The 24202-nt window shown below is 39.3% G+C and overlaps 2 protein-coding genes across 3 annotated transcripts in view; one reads left to right on the forward strand and one right to left on the reverse strand.

Annotated features, from left to right (window-relative positions):
- FIG4 (FIG4 phosphoinositide 5-phosphatase) overlaps nucleotides 1-10649 on the reverse strand; it is a 188344-nt gene extending 177695 nt beyond the window's left edge. For both annotated transcript variants that reach the window (XM_037842270.1, XM_037842269.1), the window contains exon 1: nucleotides 10413-10649. Coding sequence is in view for 1 of the 2 variants with exons in the window: in XM_037842269.1 (XP_037698197.1) it covers nucleotides 10413-10478 (66 nt within the window). In the remaining variant the exon portion in view is untranslated. The remainder of the gene's footprint in view (nucleotides 1-10412) is intronic.
- The window catches only part of AK9 (adenylate kinase 9), a 207911-nt gene continuing 194261 nt past the window's right edge, over nucleotides 10553-24202 (forward strand). The window contains exons 1-6 of the mRNA XM_037842266.1: nucleotides 10553-10678; nucleotides 11444-11595; nucleotides 20134-20261; nucleotides 21581-21644; nucleotides 23188-23240; nucleotides 23337-23433. Coding sequence (XP_037698194.1) covers nucleotides 20145-20261; nucleotides 21581-21644; nucleotides 23188-23240; nucleotides 23337-23433 — 331 coding nt within the window. The 5' untranslated portion in view covers nucleotides 10553-10678; nucleotides 11444-11595; nucleotides 20134-20144. The remainder of the gene's footprint in view (nucleotides 10679-11443; nucleotides 11596-20133; nucleotides 20262-21580; nucleotides 21645-23187; nucleotides 23241-23336; nucleotides 23434-24202) is intronic.

Raw genomic sequence — 24202 nt, forward strand, 5'->3', positions numbered from 1 at the left:
CCCTCCTTTACATTATACCAGGGCAGTTCTGGTATTTCAACCTCAGGTAATGTCGCCCACCTTTTGATCCACAATTCAGCCAACCATCCAAAATGTTAACACCTTTTCTGATCCCTCGAGCTACAACATTGAATGCAGAATCTCTGCTTAGTGGGCCCATATGAATAAATTAATCCTGATTCAACTTTATATTCCTTCCACCATTATCCCACACCCTTAATATCCATTCCCATACATATTCCCCTGATTTCTGTCTGTATAAACTGGAAAACTCATACAGTTCTTTTGGAGTATAACATACTCCCTCATGGGTCACACTTTGTACCTCACCCTTCAGGGCCTGTTGGGACTTTAGTCTAGTTACAGGTCTTGAAGCACAGACTAATGGTGGGGGTGGGTAATGAAAAGAATTAGAAGTATCCCTCAAGTCATTTATCTCAGGACATTCCATAGCAGTTTCATCTTGTGAAACAAGATTAATCTCTCCAGACAGAGGAGTGAGGGCTGCTTCCTCAGGGGAGGTGATTATAGGTTTAGCAGGCACTGAAGGGTTAATCTCTTTAGGTGGAGGTTGGATGGCAGGCTCCTCAGGGCAGACTGAAGTTTGGGAAGCTGTTTTCTCGAAGCAGGCTGGAGGTTGGGTAGCTGTCTCCTCACGACAGACTGGAGGTGGGGGGGGGCTGTTTCCACAGGACATCACCACAGGCATATCTAACAAAGTCTTAGCAGAATCCAGTATTCCAGTGTCTTCACTGCCATTATTATCAATCCATATGTCCCTATCCCAAGTTTCAGGATCCGATTCTTTTCCAATCAATGCCTTTATTTTAACAGCAGACATCCTGCAAGGTTGAGATTTTAGTTTACCTGTAAATTTGCTACTCGCACAATGAGACTTTGGGTCTGGTTTTCAGAAATCTCAAGTCTGCAGCCACAGGAAATAAGATTTTATTTCAGGGCACACATACAAAACCCTTACATCTGTCATCCAGCACTTAAGTTTCAAATTTGAAGCCTTTAGCTCATCCCTTTCTCTTATAACTTTATCCACCGTATCTTAGAGAAACCAGCCAACATCACTATACTTCTTCACTCTGCAAAACTCTGCTAAGGTGTCAAAAATACCGTCACCCACAGCCTTCCTTCATAAAAGAGTATCATTAGGAGAATCAAATTGTGATATTTTGTGTATCTCCATTGCTAACTCATGCTATGGGCTCTCAGTGCCATCTTGATTATTGGAAATGAAGTCATTAGTGCCTTTGAATCTAATCAGAGTAGAAAACCAATTGTAAAAGCCCATTTAAAGATTCTGTTTCTCAAGAACCACTCCCAGTATCAAGTTGTATCAGTTAGGGTTCTCTAGGCAAACAGAATCAACAAGGGATTTTGAAATAAAAGATTTTATAAAAGTGACTCGGGAGAACCTAAGATGGCGGCTAAGTGAGACAGGGCAAAAAAACACCTCCGTGAAAAACACTAGATAAAAACCAGAAAGTGACCCAGAATACCGGTTACAGCGATGCGCCAGCTGGAAGAGGTCTACTAGTACCACAGAGGCTGTATACTTGGTGAAACCAGGAGTCTGCATTCTGAAACGAGTGAGTAAGCTGGCTGGAGGACCCGCAGCCATGCGGTGGTGTGGAAAAGCCAGGGGTTGGTGTTTGGAGACCAACTGGTTCTTTGAAAAAAGAAAAGAAAAAAAAGGGAAAAACCCAGGAGCGGCTGCAGTTGTGACAGTGGGAACCAGGCAGTAAAACACAGCAGGAGAGGGCTGAGCCAGCCTCTCGGTGTCTGGCCTGGAGGATAGACCGCTGCAGATACCCTCAGGGCCAGAGGAGAGGAGGGGAAAGCAGGAAGCAGAAAGAAACCCCGCGGCTTGCAGCTGGCTCCCCGGAGGGCTAGATAAACTCCTGCCCAGGGCCATGCCCACAGCCCAGAGCCCCACCAGTTTTCCTGGAGCTGGGAAGGAGGAACTGTGCGAGGAGGGGGGTGTGGGGACGCTCCATTCAGCCGTCTTTGCATCAGGTGGTAAGCGCCCCGGCATGGCCCGGTGGCCTGGGGCTTCCCTTGAGGGATGGCGCACACTGGTGACGTAGCACGGCATTCCCTCGGCAGAGGTCCTGGAGGATCGCGGCTGGGCGAGGGGACCCACTCGGAGAACCCAGGGACGCTAAGCCAAGTCCGGTGGTTTGTGGGACAGCGAGAGAGAGGGTCTGAGGCTGAAATGAAATGAAGGCTTAGACTCTTGAGGTGGCCTTGAATCTCCAGGAACCTGGGGGATTTGAATATTAAAGCTGTTCTTCCTCCCTGGCCACCCGTATACACGCCCCACATTCAGGGTGGACGGCTCCAGCAACACACCCAAACTGAGTTCTCCAACTGAACCCCACAAGAATCATTTCCCCACACATCGTGGGGACAAGGCTGAGAACTGACTTGAGGGGTATAGATGACTTGCAGACGCTGTCTGCTGGTTAGTTAGAGAAAGTGTATGCCATCTACTTTTGTTTCTGAAAAATTAGATTGGTATCTTTTTTTACAACTTGAAAGAACCCTATCAAGCAAAGCAAATGCCAAGAGGCCAAAAACAACAGAAAATCTTAATGCATATGATAAAACCAGACGATATGGAGAACCCAATTCCAAACACCCAAATCAAAATATCAGAAGAGACACAGTACGTGACACAATTAATCAAAGAACTACAATCGAGGAACAAAAAAATGGCAAAGGATTTAAAGGACATCAAGAAGACCATGGACCAGGATACAAGCAACATAAAGAAGACCCTAGAAGAGCATAAAGAAGACATTGCAAGAGTAAATAAAAAAACAGAAGATCTTATGGAAATAAAAGAAACTGTTGGCCAAATTAAAAAGACTCTGGATACTCATAATACAAGATTAGAGGAAGTTGAACAACTTCTCAGTGTCCTAGAAGTCCACAGAACAGAAAATGAAAGAACAAAAGAAAGAATGGAGAAAAAAGTTGAAAAAATTGAAATGGATCTCAGGGATACGACAGATAAAATAAAACGTTCAAACTTAAGACTCACTGGTGTCCCAGAAGGGGAAGAGAAGAGTAAAGGTCTAGAAAAAGTATTCAAAGAAATTGTTGGGGAAAACTTTTCCAACCTTCTACACAATATAAATACACAAAGCATAAACACCTAGCGAACTCCAAATAGAATAAATCCAAATAAACCCAGTCCGAGACATATTCTGATCAGACTCTCAAATACTGAAGAGAAGGAGTAAGTTCTGAAAGCAGCAAAGGAAAAGCAATTCACCACATACAAAGGAAACAACATAAGACTAAGTAGTGACTACTCAGCGGCCACCATGGAGGCGAGAAGTCAGTGGCATGACATATTTAAAATTCTGAGAGAGAAAAATTTCCAACCAAGAATACTTTATCCAGCAAAACTCTCCTTCAAATTTGAGGGAGAGCTTAAATTTTTTACATACAAACAAATGCTGAGAGACTTTGCCAATAAAAGACCTGCCGTACTTCAGATACTAAAGGAGCCCTACTGACAGAGAAACAAAGAAAGGAGAAAGAGATATAGAGAATTTTAGCAGAGAGATGTAGAGAATTTTAACAGACATATTGTGCCGGTTTGGATGTATTATGTCCCCTAGAAAAAGCCATATTCTTTGATGCGGTCTTGTGGGGCAGACAGAATAGTGGGGATTAAGTTGGAATGTTTTGGGAGTGCAGCTGTGAGTGATGTTTTGAAGAAGAGCAAGCTTGCTAGAGAGGAATGTCCTGGGAGAAAGCCATTTTGAAACCAGAACTTTGGAGCAGACGCCAGCCATGTGCCTTCCCAGCTAACAGAGGTTTTCCGGACGCCATTTGCCATCCTCCAGTGAAGCATTAGCAAACTAGGACAGATTTTGGTACCGGAAGTGGGGTGCTTTTGCTGCTGAGTCTGCAAATACCAAACATGTTGGAACGGCTTTTTAAGTGGATAAGGGGAAGATTCTGGAAGAATTGTGAGGAGCTTGATAGAAAAGGCCAAAACTGCTTTAAAGACATTGTTTATGGAAATATGGACTCTAAAGATACTTCTGATGAGGCCTTGAACAGAAATGGTGAATGTGTTGTAAACTGGAAGAAAGGCGATCCTTGTTATAAAGTGGCACAGAATTTGGCAAAATTGAGTCCTGGTGTCAGATGGAAGGAAGAATTTAAAAGTGGCAACCTGGAATGCTTAGCTGAGGAGTTCTCCAGACTACGTGTGGAAGATATACCCTGGCTTCTCCTTGCAGTTTATAGTAAAATGAGAGCAGAGAGAGATAAACTTAGAACTGAACTCTTGGGTTCCAAGAAACCAGAAGCTGATGGCTTGGAAAATTACAAGCTTCCAGGGGGTGGAATCCCAGAAGCTACAGCCCAACGTGAGGATGTAACCAAACATGGAACCCAGCCGCCATTTCAGTACAAGCCAAGATTGGAGATGGAATTATCCAGAAAGGATTTGTGGAAACTCCTATTGCCTGATGGCTTTGACCCCTGTGTGCTTCATGCAAAGCCAACAGAATTTTTGCGAGATCTTTACAGACAGAGCCACTGCCAGTCGGGACTGGAGGAGAAAGACAAGGAACAAACTGAAGGAAAAGTTTCTTCAAAGACAGAGCCATGGAGGTTGAGGTCTGGAGTCAAGAGGCCTTGGGCTGGGAGAGTGGAGCAGCCCACATGCATGGAAAGGGTGAGTTTGCCCCAGAGGTCGAGGGTGGGCATTCCACCTCGATGCTCTGGAAGAGTTTTGCCACCCGAGGTCCCAAAGAGGGTGGAGCACATTCCCAGGGAATTGGGGAGAGCCTGGCTGCCACCACACTGTTCTGAAGGGGTTGAGCATGTGCCCCGGAGATGGAAGGGAATCCGGGAGCTGCCCCGAGGTTTGAGGAGGGTGGGGCTGAGAAGGTGGTCTCCCCAATGTGTGGGTATGCTGGAGCACTCACCTAAGTGTTTGGAGAGGAAAGGGCTGCCACAAAGGCCCTTAGGAAGGGTTAGATTCCCGCTCTCTCAAGCCCCAAGGATGCAACATCGTTCTGTAAATGACTCTCAGACTTTGAAATCTAATGGAGTTTGTCCTGCAGGTTTTAAGAACTGTTTTGGTCCTGTTAACCCTGTTTTCCTTACTGTTTCTCCTTATAGCAATGGGAATGTTTATCCTATGAATGTCCCTCCTTTGTATATTGGAACCATATAACTTGTTCTAAGTCCACAGATCCAAAGCTAAAGGAAAAGTATGCCTTAGGACTGACCACGCCTGTATTTGATTTTGATGGGATCTCGTACTTAACTATTGTTACTGAAATGATTTAAGTTTATGTGGTATTGTGGGATGAATGTATTTTGTATTTGGAAAGAATATGTTTTTCTGGGGTCCAGGGGGTGGAATGTGCCGGTTTGGATGTATTATGTCCCCCAGAAAAAGCCATATTCTTTGATGCGGTCTTGTGGGGCAGACAGAATAGTGGGGATTAAGTTGGAATGTTTTGGGAGTGCAGCTGTGAGTGATGTTTTGAAGAAGAGCAAGCTTGCTAAAGAGGAATGTCCTGGGAGAAAGCCATTTTGAAACCAGAACTTTGGAGCAGACGCCAGCCACATGCCTTCCCAGCTAACAGAGGTTTTCCGGACACCATTTGCCATCCTCCAGTGAAGCATTAGCAAACTAGGACACATATATAGAACCTTACATCCCAAATCACCAGGACACTCATTTTTCTCTAGTGATCATGGATCTTTCTCCAGAATGGACCATATGCTGGGACATAAAACAAGCCTCAATAAATTAAAAAAAAAAGAATTGAATATATTCAAAGCACATTCTCTGACCACAATGGAATACAAATAGAAGTCAATAATTTTTGAATTGTAACTCCACTATTTACTTCCTACATGATATAAAATACATAAACTCTAATGACAAATCAGTGGTTCTGAACTCAATGTAAAATATGTAATTTTTGACAAGAACCATATAAAGGTGGGGGAATGGAGGAGTATAGGAACATAGTTTATGTGTCCTATTGAAGTTAAGTTGGTATCAAAGAAAAACAAGATCGTTACGGATTTAAGAGGTTAATTTTAAGCCCCACAGTAAACACAAAGAAATTATCAGAGAATATGACCATAGAGATGAAAAGTAGAGTATGGGTTAAGAGAAATGGGGGAAGGGGCAATGGGGAGTGAAGAAATGAGTGTAGGGCTGCTGTTGGAGGTGAAGGGAAATTTCTAGTAATGGGGTGGGAAGGAGATAGCATTACAACATTCCAAATGTGATTAGTCCCACTAATGGAATGCTAGGGAGGGGGCAGAATAGGAAGATTTAGGCTGTTATATATGTTTCCACAATTGAGGGAAAAAAAAAAAAAGAGAGAGAGTCTAAATAGATGATAATTGAATGCCAAGGATGACCCTGGATGGGATCTGAGGATGGAGGACAGGAGGCTCAAAGGGACACAGTTGAGACATAAGGGAAAAAAAAAAAAAAAAAAAGGAAATACAGAATGTAAGCTTTGTATCAATGTTGAATCTCTTGTACTTCTTAGCTGCATTTAAAGGGATTGCATAAAAGAATGTTCTTGTTCGTGGGAATTGTATATGTGAATTATAGTGTTTGTTCAAGGATGTGTGCAGCTAGCTCTCATATGTTCAGAAGACAGAGCAATAGATGATGGATGACAGATAGGGAGGGAGGGAGGGAGGGAAAGAAACAGCGGTGCGACAGCATGTTAAAGTTGGTGGATTGGGGTATCGGGGAAGGGGGGTCAGGGTATGCTGGAGTTCTGTGTATGGGGTTTGTATTCTTTTTGCCAACTGTTCCTATAACTTTGAATTTATTTCAAAATAAAAAAAAAAATGTAGCATATGAGGGGTGAAAATGTGATTGGGAAAGCCATGTGGATCACACTCCCCTTTGTCCAGTGTATGGATGGATGAATAGAAAAACAGGGGCAAAAAAACCCAAAAAAAAAAAACCAGTGTTCTTTCTTTACTTTAAATGTCCTTTTTCACTTTAATTTTTATTCTTATTACTTTTGTGTGTGTGGTAATGAAAATGTTAAAAAATTAATTTTGGTTATGGATGCACAAGTATATGGTGGTACTGTGAACAACTGATTGTATGCTTTGTATGACTGCATGGTATGTGAATATATCTCAATAAAATTGAATTATTTAAAAAAATTATTAGTCATTAGAGGATATACAAATTAAAATCATATTGAGAGACCACTCTATACCCACTAGAATATCTAAAACTATAATAACTGGCAACACCAAATGCTGGCAAGGATGTAGAGCAACAGAAAGTTTTATACATTGCTGGTGGGAGTATTAAATGAAATAAACACTTTATAAGAAACTGCTCTTCAATGTGCAAACCCTATGACCAGTAATTTCATGCATAGGTATTTACCGAAGAGAAATTAAAACATATGCCCACAACAAGGATGTACAAGAATGTTCACAGCTGCTTTATTCATAAAAGCCAAAAAAACAGGAAAAGCCCAAATCATTTGGAAAATGGGTAAATATATTTAGAATAGGTATATAATGGAATACTACTCAACAATAATAAGGAACAAACTACTGATACATGCAACAATATGGATGCACCTCAAAAGTTCAACCTCAAGGAAAAAAGCTAAAAAAAGTAAGTGGGATGGGGGGCAGTGAGGTAGGTTATAGATGATGAAGAATGGCAGAATGTTGGTAATTTTGAAGGTGGGTAGTAGACATGGGAATTCATTATATGAGTCTGTTTACTTTGTATATGCTTAAAATTTTCATAATAAAAAGTTAAAAGCAAAAAAGCAAAGACATACAAATCACAGCCCAATTTTTAAATTATTTAATACATCAAATGAAAATTACTGGGTCAAATTACTAGAAGTTTCTAATCATTTACTCTCAATTTCTATATGTAATTTATCACAGTTCAGTTACAAACAAATTATGCCTGGCATAAGTTCACAGACCACACTTCAAGTAGCACTATTCTAACCTCTCTTTGCTTCATTTTTTCTTCATTCAATAATAAAAACTTTTTAAAAATACTAATAATAGCATCAACCTCTTAGGGGTTTTATGTGGATTACATAATAAAATACATGTAGACTGCTTTGAACAGTATCTAGCATAGAAGTGCTCCATAAATATTAATTGTTATTCTCATAATTACATCCCTCTAACAGTTTGATTTTTTAATTCTTAGGATCTCTTAGTTGCCAGGAATTTCTTGCCTTTTTCTTGGTAATTTATGACTAACAAACCTTGAACTTATTTCTCAGAAAAAAAAAAAATTGTTTATATTTTTTCTAAAGTAAAAAATACAAAAAAGAATTATCTACTTTACTGATAAGAAAAATGAGGTTCGAATATTAAATATGGCAGATACTTCTCAGGGTGGCTGCCCAGGCTCAACCGTTTCCTGGAGAAGTGGTTCCAGTAGTCAAGTCACTACTGCCAGACCCTGCTAGCCACCATTTGTCCATTCAGGGGGAATAAATCACAGCGGCGTCAATCAGATTCTTTTTCCCAGCACCTATGCTAGGCACTCTGAGAAGGTTCTCAAACCCTGCTGTCTGGTTCCTGCCCTTCCAGAGGCTGATAAGTTAGAATACCCCAATGATTCTTTGCAACGCCTCTCCCACCCTCCTTCTGACAAATTCAACTTTATTCCCAAAACTGGCCAGAATTAGTTCACATTCTTAGGCGACTGAGAAAGGTCACATAGTAGTGGGTTCATGACTAAGTTCTAGAACACACATCTCCTTGTATTAGACCCCCTTAACCAACATCTATTGAGAGCCTACCATTTGCAAGATACCTTACCAGATCTGTGCTATCATGAGGACCAGCAAGGTTGTGACAGAAGGAGTGGGGCATTACAGGGAGAAAGGACAGTAGAAAAACACAGGGTAGATGGAGGGAACTGAGAGCAAATCAATTTTTCTGCAGAATAAGGTGAAAAAGGCATTTAGTTGATCTTCAAAAACAATTTGCTGAATTGATACTAAATTATATATAAAACTAGACAGACACGTTGAGGACAAATCACAGCTTTGACAGTCAAACTAAGGGATTCAGAGTTTACTTTCAGAATGGAGGCCACTGAAGATTTCTGAGTAGAGGGGCCTAATGATCTGTATAGCAGTGCTTTAGAAGGAACACTAAAACACTCAGCCAGTCCTCATGAATTTCAGTTTTTTAACAGGCTGAGATTTCTGTGTATTAAGCATGGTGTTTATGTTTTTAACCAGGCACCACCACCAGCACATTTTACAGAAAGCAGGTTTTGTTTCAATGTCAAAGTGATACTTCTATATGACTCTCCACAGGGAACAGCTGAAGGTATTTGCAAACTCAGTAAACTATATAATTTCATCTTCTGTTCTGGATCAAATCAAAACCAGCTTTCTACAAAATTAATTTAGGGTCCACAAGGTTTCTATATTTATGATGACCTGAAGCAGGCATGCCACTTAAGACCATATTATAACCGAGTGTTTCTGTGGTTCGTAATAGACACAACTCAAGCTCAACTGAATGTGCTTGTATGACATTCCAAAGCATAATGAAAGGGTTATGCATATTTCCAGCACATGCAATCTTGTTGTCATGAAGTGGATAATTTCAAACACAGACCCCAATGTCACTATGGTATCCCAATTAAGAAAAGATACACTGTATCAACTTCATTTTCAAACCACGGTAATGATAGTGCATACTCCTATAAATGCCACTCCCTAAATTTTTGTACTAGCAACCTAAATATATAAAAACTGATCTGCTATCTTCCTATTTACACAACGATCTGAAGTAATATAATAAAATAAATAAAATGTGTTGAAAAAAAGTGAAAAGCAAGATAATTTTATCCAAACTAAAGAGCTATCTTTAAACAACAGTATTTCTTTTCTATCACATAAGAAAAAAAGAGAAGCAAAATTTTCAGCAATAAAATTGCACTTAATGCATTCATACTGATGGTATCCTATAGAATAGAAAAACTAAAAGTTACCGATTCACAGCTCATTTTTTTTCATACTTTTACTCTTCCGTAAATTGTGAACTCCAAAACTCTAGCAATTTCTTAAAGCTGAGAATTCAGTAACTCGTACATAATCTCATGAACAGTCTGAGATACCACAGGCACCTGTTTCCGCCGTGGCATTGTAAGTGGAAATATGTATATGCAAACACAGCAGCGCCTAGATGCGCAAACAAGGTGCAGACCCCCAGGCACAGCGTGCATAGGCTCGCTTCCCGCAAGGTTGTTTGGCACGGATTAGGGCACTGGGGGTGGGGAGGAATGCCTCTGCCCTCTGGTCCCACCCCCACACGCCAGCCCTCCATCCACGAGTCCGCGCTCCGCCGCGCAGGGTACTACTCACAGCTCTAGTTTCATACAGCACTAGCTTCTGGACGGAGCTGATGATGGGGGCGGCGGCTGCAGGCATGGCTGCGAGCCAGCGGGGCCCCACGGCTGGGTACGAGGCTGCCGTGCAGGTTGCCGCTGAACCGCCCTAGGAGACCTGGAAACAAAACACTTCAGACCATAAACCCCAGAACCAGCAAAGAAAAACACTGCCAGATGCGCGACTACAGCTCAGGCATTTCCGGATCCCTGCGCCCCGCCTCCAGACAAGCCACGCCCCAGGTACGTCGGAGGGCGGGCTGGAAGATGTACCATCGAGACAGCAGGTAGAGGTTCCCAGAGCTTGCGTGCTGCCGAAAGAGGAGGCATAGGGCGCCATCCTTGTTGAGGGCAAAAGAAAAAGTGGGCGGAGAAAAAGTTACCGGATTGGTTGAGTCTCTGGTTTACCAGGTCCTTGTCTTTCGGAAAGGTAAAAGATTTGGGATTGAGTTGCTTCCTTGAAAATGGGTTCTCCTCGTTGCACGAGAGATCCGTTCCCAAGTTCGTCAGTTTTGTTTTGTTTTGTTTTTTTTCCCCTGCCTACTTCTGCCCTTATTTTCCTGTAAACCTGCTATCTGATGGTCCTTCTCTGAGTGTCAGTGTTTTTCTCCTCACATCTCGTTGTTGCCTGTTTTACCCTTACAAGCGCCAACATAAGCCATAATATGCAGAGGCTGTGTGGGCCAAGGAATCAAAAGAAAAGAAAAAGACTTAACCTAAAGTTGGATATTTTGGACTTTATTACATATGTGTGCCTGAGGTTAATCATTTGTAAATTCTGAAAATGGACTGTCCACTATAGTGTAGTGGAAAGAGCACTGGCTTTGGAGTCTAGCAACCACGAATTAAGATAAGGTTTCTTACTTTCGATGTGTGTGGACATGTGCAAATGATGTACCTTTCGTATTTGTGAAAAGTGTATAATAATTACGAATAAAATATTAGGTATATAAGTAAATATTTAGAATAAGAAATCATGTTAAATTACAAACCTGCCCCTCCTTCCAGCTCCACCCCCCCCCCATGCCCCTCCGCACACACCCGAGGGGTGCTGCAGTGCGCAGTCGCAGTCGCCAGGGGTTGCCCGGGCAACCGCTGAGTAGCTCTCCAGAGATCTCGGAGGTGACTGCGGCTGGAGCAGCGGCGTCCGCTGCCGCCAGGTAAGCCTTTTTCTCGGTGTCAGCGGAATTGTTGGCCACGACCCTGAGGCATTTTGAAATCACTTGCATGGAACCCCACCTCCTGCGAAGATCTCGGACCAGCTCCTCTCTTGCAAAACCAAATTTCGGCTTCTCCCCCTATATCCACTTTTTAAAACCACTTCCCTTTGAACAACTAATAATATATTCATTACACAAATATTTGCTGAGTACCTACTATAAAAGTATAAGTACTGGAGTAGCAGCTAACCTATCCTAGGAGAAAGTCCTACGTTTCCTAGGAGACATGTCCAGTCTAAACCGCAGAACCCACTGTTAGATTTCTCTCCACGAAAGATTGATTTAGCTTAAGGAGGAAAAAAAAAAAAAAAAAGCATGGAGGAGGGAGAAGTAAATAGCATTGGTCTTGTAATCAGGTATTATTTGGGCTTTTGTCTTACACCTAGAATCTCAAAGGACCTCCGGTGTCAGTCAAACCTGATCCTGGGCTACATGGAAAGAAGTGTGTGGTGTGTGTTAAATTGATTAATGCTTATTCTGAAAATCTTTACCATCCTTAATTATTGTACCATCTGGACAAACGCAGAGAGATCAACCTGTTGGTAATTTGTTTAGCAGACTTTGGTAGGCAGTGGCTTTTTACATTTTATTGTCAGTAAACGGCTTCCCTTGCTTTAATAAATTTTAGAATACTTCTTCCATACTTCCTCTCTTCCAGCTTTTACACTTCTGTCTCACTGACACCAAAGAACCTTTCTATTGCTTCAATCTTCAAGGGTTTATTCCATCCTTAATACTATATGTAGCTCAACAGAAATAGCAGCAAAATTCAAGAAAAAAAAAGAAAAAGAAGATCTTTCAGCTTCTCAGTGTTCGTTGTTGCAAAAACTCAATGATTAAAGTGGTTGGTGGCTTACATGGAGACATCCACGTGGATCAGCATGCAAGCAGATAGTCCAAATTAAATGAGTTAATGGAGATGTTTTTGCCTATCTTTAGTAGCTTGTATTTGCTTTCCCTTTTTCTGGAACCTTTCTTTCCCCCACTCATCAACTTCCTTCACCTCCTTATCTCCTACTTTCTCTTCATATATCAACTCAAATACCATTTCCCCAGAGAAGCCATGTTTGATTTCTCACAGTGGGTTAGGTCACCTTGTTACCTGCCTTCATAACAAAATGTACATTTTTTTCATGATGTTTACATAATTTTAAATTATATAATTGTATGCTTTTCTGATCACTGTCTCTCTTTCACCTTGACTATAAGTTCCATTGTATTGAATTCCTAACACAGAAGTTTTCAGCCCAAGTTGCTCCAGAGAATTACCTGGGGAGGTTTTAAAAATTATGGATGCCTGGGCATCCATATCAGTTAAATAAATGGCTACCCCTGCTTGGGAGATACTCTTGTCCTGGGGATGTCAAATAGGGTCAGGGCAGGACTCACATGTATATGCTTAACCTACAGAGCTCTCTCAAAATCAGGCCTCCTCTTCCCACTCCTGTCTATTTCCTAAGAGATTATGCTCTGCTCATAGCATTTTTCAAATTTCCTCTCCTCCAGGTCATGTAGTTAGACTTCTCCTCTTTAAGCAACAGCAAAATATAGAAGTTAGTGATCTCAATCATTTGAGTGGGTGGGATAGTGGTCTTTGGTAGGAATCACCAAGATGAGTTTTATTATTTTTAACCAAAAAGATACATGAAGATAAAGTAGCAGCTCTGGGCTAGAAAGTGACCAGGGCTTCCCCAACTTCACTTCTTTTGTCACAACCATGGGTCCAAATCTTACTTCCAGGGTGTAACTAAGGGAAAAATTAGAGTCCAGAACTCTTCTAATAAGTGACATATAGATCTAAAGCTCTTGACTATGGAAAGCTGTTACTCAGAATGGCGCCAGGCTACTTAAATAAGCTCAAGCATGTGACTCAAATGTTCCTCTATTCAGCAGCAAGGAATGGGCAGTAATTTCAGGTATTGGATGGACTTTAGGCAGTAGGGAAATTAAAGGATTAGTTGTGGTCATCATGATCCCAATAGTCATTATAGCCAGACAGGTGAAGTAATAAGGAGTCAAAATACCAAGAAATAGAAGATTTATTGTAGGGTTCACAACTCAGATACTTACATAGGCCAGACTGATAATGAGTTAAGCTTTAAGCTAGGTGAAAGAAAATTCAACTGCTAAAAATGTAACTTTTAAAATTTTTTCTGAATTATGATATAAGCACGTAATGTAATACAAACATGTATGGTATTAGAGCTTATGTTATAAATTCAAAATTGAGAAATTACAAATTTACCAAAAGAAATATTTAATTACTTGTTATTTTAATTTTCTTTCATAGTTTGGTACTCCTTTTGTTAAGAACTAGAAAGATGGCCATGTCAGTTTGGGCCTTTTTCATTGACTTGGATCTTTTAACTGGGAAAAATATGTGGTTCTTTTCTGTTTCCTCATGGAAACCAACTCTTCTGAACATGAACTGAATATTTGCACAAGGTTTTTATTTAGGAAAACAACTCTAAAATATCTGTTGAATTCTGGTTTTCCAATATTTAGTTTTCAGTTTCTTTATTGTACTATGATTAAGAACTTCCATTTGAATCTTGTCTTAGTTTGGTTCACCAAGAAGCAGACCCTGAAGCAAAAACTGAGGGCAAATGATCTCAGGAAACAGCAGTAGGAAAAGGAAGGAAGCTAATGAAAGGAATATTATCAAGCAAATTTTCACTGTGGGCAACTGGAGTATAAATCCCATCAGGGAATTCTGGGGTGCATGTCTCAACATTATGCCCTCTTAAGGGGTAAGGGGGAGCTGGAGCTTTTATTCCCTGATTCCCCTCAGTTATTGGTTGATGGCTATGATGGCAGAATATTAATTCCCTGACACTTCCAGTCTTCCTTGTGCTCAGACAGAGAGGGTTCTGCAGCCAGAGAGCCCTAAGGCAAAGTCACACTTGCTGGCTGTTGGAAGTTGGGCTGGTCATGCATAGAAATGTACCTGTCAAGGGGATATGAGCAGGGCACTAATAGTATCTGCTGCATTCCACCCCTTATACCACTCATATCCACTCCTCCCTATGTTAAGTTTACACCATCCTGTTGCTGAATCTTCAGGGTGGTGACTGGTCCCAGTTTCCAAAACAAAAGTCCTTACAAAAAAGAGGATTGGTAGGATAACCTACAGAATTGACTATCGCAATTAGTCCTGGGTCTGTAATTGATAATTCATCAGTTCCCTCCTTTACCGCTCATTCTAGATTTCCCTTACCCTTGGCTAGCACATCTGCTGGTCAGGGTTAGCTGCCCAGTAGGGTAACCTAGCCTTTATCCCTGAGGGGTGTAAGTCCCCAGTGACTGTCCTTATCATGTTATGGTTGGTGTAATTATCCATTCATTGGGCATGAATGCATCAAGAGGTGCCTCAGTGAATCACCTGAGTTCCAGAAATACATTCCCCTGTCCTAATTGTGTAGCAGCAACCCTATCTCCACTTGCCAGTATCGAAACCTAGTGCCCTGGCCCACCTCAGACCAATTGAAATCTAGTTATCCTGAGTGGAGCTGAGGTATCCATAACTTGTAAAACCTCCCCAGATAATTCTTTGGGGCAACCAGGATTGAGAACTTCTGTGTTAGGAATACAGTACAGAAATGACCAAGTGGCAGCTGTAGTTTTAGGTTCAGTGAAATCTTGACTAGGTCCCCTGGTATTCCCAAGTGGGCTATGTAGTGTCCCCCAAAACTAAGAGACATACAAAATATTGCACCTCTTTTTTGTGGTAGAAGGTATAATGTACAATAACTTGTCCTTTATCTTGGAGAGAATGTCTCAAGATGTCTCAGACCACTGGCCCTTAAAAACTTCATCAAAGTAACAGGTCTTTGAATCCTTGTAGGTTTATTTCCCATTTTCTGCTGCTTCTGTGCCTTATAGGAGCATCCAAAACACTGGCCACTTTCTGCTTACCAGATCTGCTTAACATAATAATGTCAACCGTGTGAATCAGCAAGACCCCTTTATACAATATTGTTACAAAGGATTGGAGAGTCCTGGGGTAAGACTGAATGTTTATTGCTGACTGTTCTAAGTGAATACAAACTGCTTCTGCTCCTCCTTCCTAATGGAAATTGCCAGATCAGTAGCCACATACCAAGTGCCAGAGACTGTGTTGATCTAATAAAGATCTTATTTGCACAGCAGCTGCAGTTGGTCTACCACTTGGTTAAATTTACAGTAGTCCACCATCATCTGTCATGATCTTTCTGGTTTTTGCAAAAGCCAGACTGAAGAATTAAACAAATCTATGCACCTTTTAAGTAGTTTTGGGTAGCATACTGCCATTTCACTCAGGATGATTTACTGTTAGTATCTTGGCCAGGGGTTGGGGAGGGAGTGTACATTTCATGAGCTTCCACTTGGTCTTTTCTACTACAAAGGCTCTTACTCCACAGGCAGGGAATGACTGTGGAGGTTTTGCCAGCCGCTATCCCAGTTATGTACTCAGACAGGAAAATAACCACAGATCTATTGAATGCACTGTGAGACAGACTTGAGACAAGACTCCATTTATCACTGGTCCCAGTTATGTACTCGGGGACAGGAAAATAACCACGGACCGATTGAATGCACTGTGAGACAGACTTGAGACAAGACTCCATTTATCACTGGATCTCCATTTGCCCTCAGTCTAACAGAGGTTTTGACAGCATTTGGGGTCCCCTGGTGTCAAGGTCAGTTCAGACCCTATGTCTGACGTAGCCCTTGAAAGAAGAGGATCTGCCTGTTTCCCCAGTGTACAGTTCTCCAGTATCCAAATTAACAGTAGTAGGTTTCCTTGGAGAAGGTTTGAGAGAATTGCAACTGTAAATACTTGTTATGATGTTGCAGGCTCCATTTTCAAGGCCCCTGGCCACCCCTTCAGTAAGTGGGCTCTGGGTCTGAGAACTGAGTGAGGTCTCATGATTTCCATTGTGGCTGCTAACATCAGACTTTGGTTCACTTGCTCTTTATCTTTTTTTAGCTATGTAAGTTAATCAACATTCCCACTGCTCATCTGTCTCACCTCTAGGAATGCCTTGGTTTATCAGCCATTGCTGCAGATCTTTGTGCATCTTTCTGGTTGCCATTCTGGGCTTGCTGCCCATTGTGGTAATTTGTCTACTCTGCCTATGACAGTTAACAGCTGCCAACTGGCCTCTGCTTTTCCAGAATACTATTATCCCCACTGACATTTGGGAACCTGGTATCATGGCAGCGTTTCCCCTACCTTCAACCTTGACCTACAAAGGGCAAGCCACTAGCAAGCTTCTTAAGGATGTCAGTGACCCCCTCACTAGTTTGTTCCTTATTGTCTTAAAGAAAAGAGTGTTTTCTGGCCATCCCGAGGAGGAGAGTCAGCTGATGAATTCTCTGGTGTCACATAATAAATCCTTTCTAACATGCCACCTCTGTGAGCCTTTGATATCCTCCACTATACTTTGCTAAGGCAGTTCCAGCATTTCCACCTCATTTATTGTAACCTGTTTCCAAGTTTCAAGGAACCTTCCCAGCAGTGTCTTAAGACTGGCACCAGGTGTCCTTATCAAGATGTTAAACCATGAGTCCTGGGAGAGAGCCCACGTATCAATATACTCTTAGTCTATATTCCCCACCCAGCACCCTCAAGATCTATTCACCTGGTTCATAATAGCTAGGTCCTGCAACTCTTTAGGTGAATAATACCTTTCTTCCTGTAGCAGTTCTCCTCTAGTTGGGCTGTGCTGACACTTGACCCTAGTTGTTGCTCAGAAGCAATTAGGAAAGGTGAAGGCATATCTTGTGGAGAGCAAGCATGGTCTTGTGAGCAGTGTCTCACGTGAGGCAAGGAGAGGCAACAATACCGGAAATGGAGAGGGGGCTACTTCTATTAATCCAGAAGGTTTAGGGGAGGGTCAAGGAACTCAGGCATATCCATCCACCCAGACATCTGTGCCTGGTGGATGTTGTTACCTGTGTTCTGATGTATAAATTTAATAAAATTAACCAATATCTTTACAGTCTCCTAAACAATGCAAAAACCTTAGAATGCTTTAACTCCTGTCACCCTTCTCCCAACATACATGCTATTGTTTCCTTTTAGTTGTCTTAGTTCTCTTTTCCTTTTTTTTCAGCTATATAGTTTTTTTTTTTTTAAGCTCACAAACTAGACATTGGTTTTGTTTTACATAGTCAATATTTGTTAAGATTTATTTAACAATAATTTTGCTCATTTTTTTCCTTGGGTTTAAGACCTATTGGCAGGGATAATTTTCTCTCTGCCTGAGGTAGATCCTTTAGAATCTCCTATACCGATGGTCTGCTGGCAATGAGCTCTCTCAGTTGTGGCCTGTCTGAAAATATCTTCATTTTGCCCTTCTTTGAGATGTAATTTTTGTGAGTAAACAAATCTAGCTTGAAAATTATTTTTCTCTGAGTCCAAAGTTGCTTCCAAGGTCAGCTATCAGTTTAACTGCCTTCCATTCCTTTGGGAATACTCTCTTTTTACTTCCCGGCATGCTTTTAAAGAAAATAACTTAATCTTTAGTATTCTACAGATTTATGGTTTTGTTTCTACATGTGTATTTCTTTTAATTTATCTTGCTTCAATATATTCTACTTCCTGAATCTAAGACTTAATTTAATTCTTAAATTAAGACTTAATTCCAATTCTGGAAAATTATTGGTCACTGTCTCTTTAAATTTGTTTTGTTCTTTCTCTTTTTTATGTCCTTCCAAAACTGTTACACCTTTTCATGGTATTAGTCATGTCTCTTAGTCTCTCTTTAATGTTTTCCTATTTTTGGTCATTCTAATTCATTCTTGATAATTTTTCAACATCTGAGTTCCAGTTCATTTATTCTCTCTTCAGCTGTCTCATATGTTGTTTATTCATCCATTGGGTTTTTATTGTTCATTTCTATATTTTTCATTTAATTACATCTATGTGGCTCTTTTCCAAATCTGTTCAGTCATTTTTTAAAGTCTTTTCTACTCATCATATTTTCAAACTCTCTTTCATTTCATTAAGCACATTAAGTGTTTTTTGGCCAGTTAACATTTTTTTTAAAAATCTTCATTTTATTGAGATATATTCACATACCACGCAGTCATACAAAACAAATCATACATTCTGTTGTTCACAGTGCCATTACATAGTTGTACATTCATCACCTAAACCAATCCCTGACACCTTCATTAGCACACACACAAAAATAACAAGAATAATAATTAAAATGAAAAAGAGCAATTAAAGTAAAAAAGAACACTGGGTGCCTTTGTTTGTTTGTTTCCTTCCCCTATTTTTCTACTCATCCATCCATAAACTAGACAAAGGGAAGTGTGGTCCTTATGGCTTTCCCAATCCCATTGTCACCCCTCATAAGCTACATTTTTTTACAATTGTCTTTGAGATTCATGGGTTCTGGGTTGTAGTTTGATAGTTTCAGTTATCTACCACCAGCTACCCCAATTCATTAGAACCTAAAAAGGGTTGTCTAAATTGTGTGTAAGAGTGCCCACCAGAGTGACCTCTAGGCTCCTTTTGGAATCTCTCTGCCACTGAAGCCTATTTCATTTCCTTTCACATCCCCCTTTTGGTCAAGAAGATGTTCTCCATCCCACGATGCCAGGTCTACATTCCTCCCCGGGAGTCATATTCCATGGCCAGTTAGCATTTATAATTAAACTTTTCATTTTGAGATAATTTTAGATTCACATGCAGTTGTAACTTTCCTTCAATGATAATATCTTGCAAAACTATAGTACAATATCACAACCAGAATATTAACATTGATACAGTCAAGATACAGAACATTTCTATCACCATATGTTGCCCTTTTATAGCCATACTGACTTCCCTCCTGCCTTTCTGCCTGCCTTAAACCCTGGCAATTTCCTCTCAATTTCTATATTTTTGTTATTTCAAGAATGTTATATAAATGAAATCAGACAACATGTAACCTTTAGGATTGGCTTTTTCACTCCACCTAACTTTTTTGGAGATTGAGCCAGGTTGTCGTGGATCTCAATAGTTTACTCCTTTTTATTGCTTAGTAGTATTCCATGGTATGGATGTACCAGTTTGTTTAGCCATTCACCTGTTGAAGAGTACCTGGGCTGTTAGAGCATCTGGCCAGTTTGAGGCTATTATGATTATAGCTGAATATTCATGTACATATTTTGTGTGAGTGTAAGTTTTCATTTCTCTAGCATAAATGCCCAAGAGTGAAATTTCTGGGTCATATGGTAGTTGCATGTTTAGTTTTTTAAGAAACTGCCAAAGTGGTTTTTCTCCACATCCTTACCAACATTTGGTGTTGTCGCTATTTTTTAGCCATTCTGATAGGTATATGGTGATATCTCATTGTGGTTTTAATTTGCATTTCCGTAATAGCTAATGATTTTGCACACCTTATCATGTGCTTATTTGCTATCTGTATATCCTCTTTGGTGAAATGTTGCCCAGGTCCAACAAGTTAGGTACTCTAACAATATTACTCTTTTTTATTGTAGTATTTTGTATTATGACTTTGCCAGAGAAGACAGAAGAGCTTCCTTTTGTAGATATATTTAATGAAGATGAAGCTGAAAAGAACTTTTTGATGTCCAAACCTGTCTGCTTTATTGTATTTGGAAAGCCAGTAAGTAATCTCTTATTACTTACTATTTAGTATAAAGTATTTATTTTTACAATCATGGTCTTACAAGTTGCCATACAAAAATGAAAACCACATTGTGTGCTGGGTTTTTTTGTTTATTAGATTTGCATTGTATGTCTTAAAGTCTGATATAATATTTGTTATAAATTCACAATTTTCTCTTTTCTTAAACAGTTATAATTGAAAAGGAACCTAGATTGTATTGGACTTATATTTGTTTTGTATATTTGAAGAAATTAACTTATCTAAACACTTATCATGACAATTAATAGTATGTGATCCAAGGATATTTCAGACTTGATTTGCAAAAACCCTTCTTTGAAATTTGTTGCTAGTCTCTCTGCATATCTGAAGGTAGGACACTTTCGATGTGAGCTAGGAGGTTCTACTATCATTACCTGAAGATACTGAGCAGCAATGTCCCCTCATCATTTACCATAGTGTATTAGTGGATCTGTATATTGCCTTTCCACAAAACAGAAAAAAGCCAAAAATGACTGTTGTAAGATAGCATGCCTTTCTAGGCAATTCTAGAAAGGACTCTAGAAAAGAGCTATTTTCAGCAACTAGTTGGTAGTTACCATAGGAGAGCCTGACATGGTTAATTAAAGGGATCTGAAGAACAGCAGAAACTAAGAGCTGAATCCCATCCTTAAATTAATTTTATATAGACCCTGGGGCACATATCAAAACATGTTTCTAATAATTTTCATTATGTTTCCAAAAACAATACATTTTTAGAAGTCATCAGTGAAAACAACCAGATGTAAATGTTACTTGATGAAAGTGACCTTTTAACTTTAAAATATGACATTTTTCAAAGATGTAAGTTAAGAAGGAATTTTTGCTTTTGAAAATTAATAAATGGAAATATTTTAAAAGCATTCATGATTACAAACTGTAAGAAGGAAATAAAATATGAATCTCAATATATTCACAAATTATGTAGTAAATAACTATTTTAAGTTGAGTTAGAAAAAAATGTATTACAGCACACCTTTGACAATCAAAAGAGTACGGTACCATTTTGATATAGCTTCCTGATTTCAGGCTAATTTCTTAATAAAAAAATCTTTATGTAAATTACTTCATGAGATGTGACATATGCAACAATTCGTAGAGAAAAACAAAGTTATAAATGTCTAGGGGCTACTATTCATTTATTATGTGGGATAAGATTTACTTGCTAACATTGATATAATAGTAACCATAAATAGAATCTTTAAAATTTGGGATATCTGTTTCACTGACATATAATAAATGACTGTTCTATTTGGTTTTAAATAACATCTCTTTTTAAGGGGTCTGGGAAAACAACATTAGCCCGTCAGATAGCACAAGCATGGAGATGTATTTGTATTGAAGGTAAATATTATCTTTTTATGCCAACATTTTATTATGAAAAATTTCAAATATACAGAAAAATCAGAAGAATTATACAGTGAACGCCCATATACCCATCATCTAGTTTCTCTGATCAGCATTTCGCTATATTTGCTTTATCATACATCTATCCATCTATCAATCCAGCAAACATTATCTTTATAATAGCACCTATCATGTTTTGCCCCACTGTTAGTTCTAGTTTTGTTCATAGAATTTAGGAGGGTTTATGAAATGTCCTTTACTCCATTCTACTCCCTCAAGTTCTCTAATTCCATAATTTAGAACTATTGGGGATATAAATGGATGTGTGTGTTTTAGATATCCTCTTTTGACAGATCAGAAGGAAAGCTGCTCTCACAGCTCTTTTTGGGAGCATTTCTAGAACTTAATTATCTCCAACGATAATTTTTTTTTATTATTTATAAATTGCCTTGCATTCTTTACAGTATATAAGATAATGGGTTGATATCTTACATATAAATATTTTTATCAATAGAAATATTTATGACCTAATGGAAAAATAAGCCAAAGAATGATTAGGCAATTCATAAAAGGAGAAACAAAAATACATAATTAAGTGTAAGGAAAAAGAGTTTAACCTCTATTTTAATGCTAATTAAAATAACACTAATCCATTTTTTGCCTACCAAATTGGCAGTGAATTTTTAAAAAATTACTAGTATCATCATTGGAAGGATGTTATGAAATGTACATTGCATAGACTGTTAGTGGGATTCCAATCTGATACAATTTTTTGGAGAACAATTGGGTAACACATACAATACACTCACACACATATAGGCACACACACTGAAAAAAAAACAAACCCAAAACTTTTCCTCTTTCTTTGATCTAAAAATTTCACTTCTAGGAAATCTTAAAGAATTTCAGATTATCAGACATTCCCTAGATTATTAGAAGTTAGTGGCATAATTCAGCTCTGAGGTCTGCCCCAGAGCTTCCCCAGCTCATGTCCCTATAATTTCTGTCCAAGGATGTCTTCCATCAAGGAATGTAATGTTTCCTCTTAGAAAGGAAATAAATCATTGGGATTTCAGGTTCAGGTTCCCTCTTTCTAATTAGTGTTTTTTCCATTTTAACATTTCTTAATGCATTCTTTTCTTTTATATAATCAGTGTGCAAAAGTAGTGGGGTCTGGATGTAACTATAGAGTTATAAATGTAGCTGGACTAATAATACTAGTGTATAATTTGTGTGATTATTTACATTTAATCCTGGCTTTCTCTGTGAGTGTTAAACAGGGCATATTCAAATGTATTTAGGAAATTAGCTTCCCCAAGATCTTTCACCTAATCAGTGGCAGGGATAAGTTCACTATGGAATACATTCTGGTGTCTCTTTAGTTAGGCTTAAATGACATAACTGGTATAAATGTGCTTTTTAAATTCTGAAGTGATATATAAATATTAATCTTTATTTCCAGTTATAGAATACTCAAATGTATTTTTTAATATGGAAACCCTAATACCTGTTGTGCTAATATTTTGAATGCATGTTTTAGCTTTACCAATTTTGGAAGAACAGATTGCTGCTGAAACTGAAACAGGAGTTATGGTAAATAAATCCAAAATTCAGTTATTGCATATAAGAAAGTTCTGTATCACAGTTGTATTATACAATAATATACTCTTTATCTGTGCTTATTCTTAGTTGCAAAAGATGCTCATCAGTGGTCAAAGCATTCCTGATGAACTTGTCACAAAGATAATGTTGGAGAAACTCGGCTCCCTAGAAGTCTCTCACTTTGGTACGTTTACTTTAGTAAGTCTATGACCAGCAAAGCAGCCTTAAAACTTGAGCTTTATCTGAAGCACAGATAGTTTCCGGATTTGCTCTTTCTTTTGCCCTGGAACAGGAATCCCAGTGTCTGTATTCAGCTGAGAAATTCAGATACTTTTATTTGCCTGTTCATTTGTTTTTATTCTTCAGATTCCACACCTGTAAAAATTAAAAGAAAAATAGTTGATATGACTCAGTCTTCTTTTAGCATTGTGTCCTCCAGCATAGGCATGAAATTTCTGCTGTGGTCCATCTCACAGTGTTGATTGCTTCTGGTGACTGCTTCTCACTGATACTGAGTTTTGTTAGTTTTCTCTGCATTAATCCACATGTATAAGGCAGGAATGGAGAGCCAGAATGGCACCAGCTAGCCCTCTGGCTCCAGATATTGGCAGGCTTCTGCCTGTTCATTTCACTCTGCTCTCTGACTCTGGACCCAGGAAGTATTACTGCACTCAAATGTATTCTGAGCAGGGGTTTAGGACCTAAAAGTCAAGAGAAAAAGCACTGAAGCTCAGAACGGCTAAACCGAAAAGAGCTTTGCAAAAGAAGAAAAGAAGAATAAAGATGAGCTTGATAAGTCTTCCGGCTGAAACAGATTTATTACATGAAAGAAGAAAAATTTAGAAAGCTGTGTTTAATTCTATTAGTTAATAAGACATTGTAACTATTAAGAATGCAAGAATAAAAACGAAGTGAAGTAAAGTAAAAACCATGATTGTCGAAGCAAATTAATA

This window comes from Choloepus didactylus, chromosome 7, assembly GCF_015220235.1.
Source record: "Choloepus didactylus isolate mChoDid1 chromosome 7, mChoDid1.pri, whole genome shotgun sequence".
NCBI lineage: Eukaryota > Metazoa > Chordata > Mammalia > Pilosa > Megalonychidae > Choloepus > Choloepus didactylus.